Raw genomic sequence first — 8517 nt, forward strand, 5'->3', positions numbered from 1 at the left:
ATTGATCAAGAAAATATTACGATTATTATTATGAAACTAATCATTAGTTGCAGCCCTGCACAGGAGTCAAATCCCCTTTCTGCATTGATCTAATGGCTTTTTTCCCCCCCACACTACTTCCTCCCAAGAAAAATTTATGTGTAGCAATGTCCTGCCATTTAATTTATTGTTAAATCAAAGATTATTAACCTTCATAGAAAGTGAGATAAGATACGACTTAATTTATCCCGCAGAGGGAAAATCTAGTAAGGACTATCTGCTTTAATCTTATTAATGTTAATTCCCTTTTTACACAGAGCATTGTATGATCGTTTTTAATTACCACCAATCTGAAAATAACTTTTTTCATCACTGTGCTGAGAAAAAAGGGTCCCTCATTTGGTTATATATGCCACCTGCTGACAGGATTGGTGCATTACATGTTTCCAAGTGGGTAATGTGTCATTTAAAGACCAGTCATTTAATCTCTTATTTTATGTTGACCACAGTGGAAGAAAACTGAAATGAGTCACGGTGATTTTTTACAGCCTTTTTGTGTTGTGAAGTGCTCAAATATACTCATACTCTTCTAGAAAAAATAAAACAAAAAAGGAAAATCTGGATCCTTAAACATAGCATGCAGATAAATTCAGTCGCGCACACGCACACAAACACACACACACACACACACACACAAAATGTGATAACATGGATTTGTTGAAAAAGTGTAACAGCTTTATTGAGTCTTGGGGCCCTAAAACTCCATTTACCACAGTATGATTGAGTCAAACTTGATTTCCAATCCTTAAAATGACAAAAAGGTGGGGCTCACATTTTAAAAAACAAACAAACAAAAAACTCTTTACCAAAACAAAATATACACAAAATCCTCCAAAAAAATACATGCAAAGGAAACATTAAAAAGTATGCTGACTAATCATGGCTGCTATACTAAAAAGGGCAAAAGTGGCGGTTTTTACTGCCATGGCCGATTGAAGCCATTTTCTTGTCATATGAAATCATCAGACTAAGGATTATTACTTTGTAAATACTTTGAATTTCTCTCGAAGTATAGGTCCCATACATACTATTTCCTACCCCTAATACAATTTAAATATATATTAACTTCATAAAAAGTAGGCAGGTCAGTGATGGGCCCCAAACTCCTTCCACATAATCTAAAAGTCTGACAGCAACATAAGTACCAGGCTACAATACAATCCTCTAAAACTGAGCTAACATCTTCTGTCGTCATACAGAGGCCTGAACATAATATAATGTAGGTTATCAACGTAGAAAACACCACGTGGGCCTTATATTCCCCTGTCCACTGCTCTTCATCTTCACTGAAGATGCTCAAAGTTAAGCTGGAGATGAAACGACATGGCACTGTATTCACATCACATTCAGTCAGGTCAAGACGGAGGCGAACTCTCGTTATCTGTTAATGAACCAAAATATGCTTAGAGCCTTTTGAACTGATATGGGCAATGGTTTGATGATTTGACTAGACCAAACCAAATTAATCCAGTACTTCCAGTTGAACCATCAAAAAGTAAAACTAGTAGGATGATAAATGCATCAGAGGCCCAAAAAACTTCTACACACTGCAATTAAAGGAGATTTATTGGGAACAACATTTCAGTACTCTTATGTTTATGTATATAATAATAACCTGATGATGACCTACATACCAAAATGTTTCCAGTAAATCTACTTTAATTACTTTAATTAGTAGCATACAGTGTGTGAGAATTCTTAAGTGTATTTTTAGGCCTAGGACTAGTTTTAATTTAATCCAATTTTGTGCTAATGCAATTTTTCAGATACATTTCTGGTTTTCATATAACATTCAGCCTCACTTTCCAAAATACTTTTGAAAGGACGGACGTTTTTCAAAATCAGAAAAATCTATAAAGGCTGATCAGGAAAAAAACACATAAGACTGACAGTGGTTTCTAGGAACAGAGAGACAGTACACATTTATATTGAGGGGGTTTATAGAAACACCTAATTTCTGCAACAGAGAGGTGGTTCCTACATCCAGTTACTGTATAAAAAAAGGTCACATTGTCCAGAAATTCTCCCGATAAAACCTGTCAGCTTTCTACTGTTTTTCAACTGTGTAACCTATCAACAGTAAGGACAAAACTCCTTTAAAACAAGGTGGAACAGTGAATATGTGAGCCAACAGTCGCTACACAGCTTGACTAACACCAAGATTAGTTTTTTGTTTTTTTTACATTTCAGGAGTTAAATTTTAGTGTTTTTCATCCTGTTTATACACATCACCAACAGAATTTCACCTGTAGTTCAGCTTTACAGCTGGGCCGGTAGCAGACAAGAAATTGTTTTAGATCCATTTAAGACTTGTGTGTTGGAAAACAGGCGATGCCCACAACATGGACCACAAGTCTGCTGTGACACTTATGAACACTAGCTGGTACTTGATTTGTAGCATTAGGAACAAAAAAATGGGCAGAACTCAAAACCTACACAGTTCTGTTTGTGTGTCCTTAGTTGGACTGTCCATATGTAGTAGGTTGGGTTGCACTGGAGTTGATTGCAGGTCAACAGGATACCCAAAAGGTGCTGCACGATGCATTAGCTGTCAATGTGGCAAAAAATACATGTAATCCCTCTGCAGCAATACCAAAAAATATCTGCAACCTTTCAGATAAAAGGAGATGTTTTTCATTCAGTTATTGCCATAATATCAAGACCTGCTCTCCAAGGTACTGAATGAATCCTTCCCCCTTTGTCTGTATCATGATTTAAACTTTAAAAAAGTACAAAAATCTACTATCAAGCTCTGTGTAAGAGCTGGCGAGAGCAAACTAAAGTCTGGTTGTGTTTGAGCGAGGCTGTTTTTCAGGTTACAGTACTGTTGAGCTCCAATGTGTGACGTCACCGAGCTGCAGACTGCTGTTCTGTCTGTTGGGTCTCTATGGGAAGCAGAGGGTCAGACAGTCAGACGGTTGTTTGAAGGCTGTAGGGGGCTCCAGGAAGCTGTATGGGCAGATGCGTCCTGTGAGTACTGGTTTTCCTCTTTGCTCATCCCGACTGTACATAGCCGTCGGTGTCTCAGCAGCCGGTCTGTCCGTGAGAAGTTCTGGAGGCAAAGAAAGATACGTTTCAGTCAAAGTTAATGGAACAATTACACTAACGGTGCTTAGAGTGATTGATTTGTCACAGTTTTACTTAGTCGCTTACTGGTACATTTCTCAAATAATCCTAAACAAAAATTGTACAAAGGCCATGCAATGCATTATCTACAAAAGCTCCTATCCTTTTTGTTTATTCATCAAAGTAAATATCTATTCCTCTATTCCTTAAGTTATTGTTTACAAACAAGACAGTCTATATGCTTCGCCAAGGCTTCATGTTTCCTGTATGGCATACATCAGTTTTAACAGTACAAAGTTGCACATTGCCTGCAGATTCACCTGCAAGCATTTCATCAATTCTGAATACATACACATTTATAATTTTGAGTCTTTAACATCTGATCTGAAAAATGTGCCAAAGCAACTGAAAATAAAGCGATGTCTAACCTGATGGCAGCGATCACACTGGTACGGCTTCTCTCCGCTATGCACCCTCTTGTGTCTGTCCAGGTGGTAACGCTGAATAAACCGCATATCACAGGCGTCACAAGCAAATGGCTTCTCTCCTGTAAACAACCAAAGATGGAGAATTTAGCAATATATATTTTAGATTTGTGGAATATATATAGACAAGGTGCAAGACCTTTTAATAAGCATTTATAATTATATTTTTTGAGAGAGATTATAGCAACAGAGCAGCATTTTAATAACACGGAACCAACATTATCAAAAAAGAAGAAGAGTAAGGACAAATATAAGTATAAATAAGGCACCATAATAAATTAAAAACATGCACAATGTGCATTAAAATAATTTAGCATGATTTGTGTCTGGTTTTTCTTTTGTAGTTTAATCCAAGCAGATGGAGCTTCAGATGTGTGGATGCATACTGAGGTCCACTGGCTGTATAGTGGCTCCACTCTTCATTTCATCACCCTGTTTCACATGGTTAACCACTAAATGCCAGAAAGGCCGCATTGAAGTACACCCAAATGAGTTCTCACCTGTATGTGTTAGTATGTGTCGCTTGAGGTGGTAGCTACTCCGGAAAGCTCCATAGCAGTGGTCACAGATAAAGTTCTTCTGGACCTTCAAGGAACTGTCATCGTCCATATCCATAGGTGGAACTAAATGCTAACAACAATAACAAAATGAACTTAAAGTGAATTGAACATCAAGAGTAGATCTCTGCACAGTGTTGTTTTTTTCCCAATGCTTACCTCCACTTTAACTTTGCTGGATGGTGCTGATTTTTTGTGCTTCTTCTTGGGCTGCATATTCTGGTTGGCCTGCATGTCCTTTCCATCCATCATTCTTGATGAGTGATAATCCCCGTCTTTTCGGATCAGCTTTTGGAGGAAGGAATAGTAGTAGGTAAACTGCACAGTTTGCCACTGGGACAGTTATTTTGCAGTACATGTCTAAGAGGCTAGTTTGCAATTAAGCAAACATATATTCACTTCCCCCTCATTAAGTAATTCATAAGCTCTATAATATACTAATAATAATATGTATATAATGTAATAAAAGCAAGTATCTGAGATACACAACTAACTGAATATTCATTGCAATCATAATTTTGGCTTTTCACAATTAAATGAACATACAATATTGACAGTTAAAATGGATGCTACACTAGAAAACTCTGCTGCATATTAAATCAAGTGTTTCCTAGACTAACAGCCAGCCACCATGGGGTGATTGACATGTTTTGGCTTCACTTTAAAAGAGCGGACATGCCGCTGTGTGTGCACCTGCGCCAGCATAGCAAACTTTCTAGAATGTTGTGGCTGTAGTCCAAGTGGTTCAGAGTAGAGGAGTTATATACAACAGAGAGTAGACGAGCAAAACAACCAGAAAGCAAAAAGCTCGTCCTTAAAAATGGATTATCATAGTGAAGCTACTTTTTTAAACTTGACCTCACTGTATAAATGAGCTGCTGTGACCCCTAGGATAATCACAGCCTCACGAAACCTTACAGCCACAAACTATAGTCCCAGCGCATTCAAATCTTTTCAAGGTTTTTTTTTTGTTTTGATGATATCCAATAGCAAAAAAATGCTATTCTTGCAGAAATCTCCAAATGTCAAAAGTTTTTTGATACTTTTCTTTAGTGTCCAAGGGTTAAACACGCTTTCTGAGAGACCAGGCCCAGTTTTCTCTCTCTTACCAGGGGAGGACAGCTCCCAGCTGAAGGATGGCCCATGTGGCTGTGGTGGGGTTGCCCATGGTGAACCTGGTGTCCATGGTGGTTGTGGCTGTGCTGAGAGTGGGTTTGGTGGCTCTCAGGACTGGCCCTGTGCCCTTGACCCAAGGGTGACATCATCCTCTTCTGTCCTGGGATGTTGTTGGCTTGCATCAGGGCCATGCTGGACAGCACCGCCTCGCAGCCCAGCAACCCAGCCTGGCAACACAAACAATGTGTCAGAGCAGAAAGACGGGGCCGCAGGACTCCTCACAGAGACAGTGAGTCGGGGAAGGAGAGGGTGTTGAGTAATGGGAGGAACAAGGAAATGCACTGGCATCAGGATTGGGAATACAAACTAAAAACATGATGGTGATTCTGGAGATGAAGAGACTTCCACTGACCCATTTCATATGGTCTCGAACAGAGTTGTTGGAATTGTGTGTCATCGCCGTGGTTTGAATGCGTGTGTGTTTGGGGGAACAGAGGGGGGCTTCAGTTAGGATGAGGGGTAACAGAAGAGACCACACCCACCCAAATCATCAAGGGCCAAAGCCTGAAAGTAGAGGCATCACAACATGAGGCTAACATTTTTTAACATGCTGGAATCAGGAGCTGGAAAACCAGACCAATCTAATTAATTTCACAAGTCACCAAATCTGCCTACATGGCCCAGAAATGTAGGTCCAGCATTGATAGGTGCAGTCTATCAGGCAAGAAAGCCCCAAATGGTTTGGTGCACAGCATGCTTCAATGGTTGACAGAAAGCACAACAGTCAGATTGAGAAAAATAATGACATCCAGTGGGAAAAATGAAAACAGCTGTATAGGTATGATACATAAACAAATGCTTCATACATGAGGTAACACTGAAATATATAAAAGACAATTATCTAAAATTGGATTTCAGGCCATGAAATCTGGCTGCATTGAGATTCCAGATGCCTGAAATGTTTATACTCAGTGACCTAAAACACACTGTCTCATAATGACTGAACATCACAAAAACATGTCTTTGAAACGGATAGCTACAGCGTAAAAGTACTAATTAATTGTTTATACATTTGTAGCATACAACAAACATTTATAATGGACTTTTTGTCTTGTCTTTCATGCTTGCACGATCAATTCTGAAGAGAAAAATGCAGTTCTACCACCTCCAGTCAGTGAGCTATCATTTTGTAGTTTGATTATTTTATAAATAGTTAAAGATGGGGTGGACAGAAATGATTTTAGAATTAAAATATCTTCCAAATTATTTGACTTCTTGAGCAGTTAGTAACTACTGACTTGTGACTGGGGAACATTTGTTACTTCTTTCAACCTTTAGTATGTAAGATTGCAATGTTAGTGCTCAGTGTTAAATGTATAACATACAGGAACAGTTCTGTAAGCAATTAGACCTACACACTTTACAATGAATTGAAAAAATTAGACTTACTTTGGTTTCATTTCATGTAAATTTGCTAATAGAACTACAGAAGAAAATGAACTGATAATATATTTTGGTATTTAGCACACACAAAAGACTAGAAATTACAGGTTAGAGAGACTCAGACTGACCAACTCAGTAGTGATTGTTTGTATTCTTGGCACTACCAATCAATTGATTCGACATAAACACATTAATCCCCTGGTAGCAAGGCAAATTAGAATAAAACCATGTGATTGATGCATGTGCGTGTGCATCAACAGAATGGGAAAAAATATCCAAAGGGAAAAATAAAGCACATACCATGCAACAGAGAATATGCCATAGGGTGTAATATGATTATGGCAGTTTTATGTTTACATGAAATAGACCATGCATGAAATTTCTGATAGTAAACAAACACTGCGTCTTTACCACTTCATTGGAACACATTTGCCTAATTTAATACAAGATTTAATGATGAGTGCTTCATTGAAATTATGCATTAGAGCACCAGTAAGCTAGCTCGTCTTAAAGACGTAGCAGTACTGGAATTGCGACCATCTCTGCACAATTGAGCTCAATTTATCAACCGGGATTACATCTAGAGCACACAGGAGAGACATTTTGTCTTTCAATGCGATTTTTTTAGCCTGCAGGTTGGGAAGTGTGAAGCATGCTGAGAGTCTCTGTTGAATGAAACAGAAATGGCTAACCTGCTAGCTAGCCAGTAGTTGGGTTTTGGGACAACTCTTGTATGACTGCACCCCCACCCCCCGCCCCAGACAACACAACAACAGCCAGGCAGGGCGTGCGGGCTCAGCGCCGACCGCTAAATAACACCTCCCTCACCGGCCACAGCTGCTGCGAACACACGCGTGGCAGATTATAAAACGCTGAAAGAGCCGCGACTGAAATTCGTTGTAAAAACGACTGCTTACCGTTTGATTTTTAGAGTTATGTAGGTTATTATTTCTTGTCGCACTTCCAATTTTTTTCTCAGTTTACAAACACTGACAGGAAACGCCACCGGAAGTGCTCCCCGGAGCCACTGCTGATTGGCCAGACGCCCCGCCACGTGATTGAAGCAGAATGACCCACATACGCGGCCATAGTTGTGAGGGAGCGAGGCAGCTAGAGACGCAATTAGCAACTTTCTTGATAAACGATTTATTTTTTAACCTGTTTATTTTGTATGGAAAAAATACATTCACTAAAAAGGAAACCACACTTCAACATTTCAAAAGAGAAATCAGACGCTCTATTGGAACACTTAATGGGCTAAAGAATACTCAAGAAATATGTAAACCTTTAAATATTTCCTTGTACGTCTTAATTATGTGTCTCTTGATATCCCCAGGTTTTTAATATATATATATATATATATATATATATATATATATAAATAATTTAAATCACATTTGTTTACTCCTCCAACCTTTATTAACATACAATTTCTAAAACACAACCTACATTTATTATTTTTCCTCCTATAACTAAAATAATTTATGGCATTCTACGGACACTAAATATTCTAACATTTCAGGGACTAAATAATACTTTAAAAAAAATGAAATGTCTGAACCCTTAAATGTATTTAATATATTTATTATGTGTTACTTGGTATATCGATGTATTAATTTTTTATTTTTATAATTGATTAAATAATTGAATCAACTGTATCTACATCTTAAACATTTATTATATTGTTTGTTACTATCATGGCGAGAGATTTTTAGAGATTTCAAAAGGATTTTACCAAAGTGTGTGGTGAACCAATTTCAGAACAGTTGTGTAATTCACTGGAAATGTTTCAAAAATAACAAAGGACCCTC

At 38.1% G+C, this 8517-nt stretch overlaps 1 protein-coding gene across 2 annotated transcripts; it reads right to left on the reverse strand.

The window, feature by feature from the left end:
* Positions 1 to 692: 692 nt before the first annotated feature.
* znf740b (zinc finger protein 740b) lies at positions 693 to 7702 on the reverse strand. 2 transcript variants are annotated; one of them, XM_059333998.1, is made up of 7 exons: positions 7624 to 7702; positions 5676 to 5827; positions 5257 to 5490; positions 4307 to 4435; positions 4091 to 4220; positions 3534 to 3652; positions 693 to 3091 (listed from the first exon to the last, which is right to left on the reverse strand). In XM_059333998.1, exons 2-7 carry the CDS (start codon positions 5718 to 5720, stop codon positions 2942 to 2944), a joined length of 807 nt encoding a protein of 268 aa, XP_059189981.1. In that variant the 5' UTR covers positions 5721 to 5827; positions 7624 to 7702; the 3' UTR covers positions 693 to 2941. The 2 variants fall into 2 exon arrangements, with proteins under 2 accessions (XP_059189981.1, XP_059189983.1); XM_059334000.1 differs by lacking the exon at positions 5676 to 5827 and having other exon boundaries at positions 7624 to 7675.
* Between the last annotated feature and the right edge of the window lie 815 nt (positions 7703 to 8517).

This window comes from Centropristis striata, chromosome 5, assembly GCF_030273125.1.
Source record: "Centropristis striata isolate RG_2023a ecotype Rhode Island chromosome 5, C.striata_1.0, whole genome shotgun sequence".
Lineage (NCBI taxonomy): Eukaryota > Metazoa > Chordata > Actinopteri > Perciformes > Serranidae > Centropristis > Centropristis striata.

Bases quoted from the DNA above. Each gene is read 5' to 3' on its own strand.
- znf740b (XM_059333998.1), bottom strand. From the start codon at position 5,720: ATGACACACAATTCCAACAACTCTGTTCGAGACCATATGAAATGG. The intron at 4,221-4,306 runs GTAAGCATTGGG...TATTGTTGTTAG, and splicing joins CCAGCAAAGTTAAAGTGGAG to CATTTAGTTCCACCTATGGA. The intron at 3,092-3,533 runs GTTAGACATCGC...CTTTGCCTCCAG, and splicing joins AGTGTGATCGCTGCCATCAG to AACTTCTCACGGACAGACCG.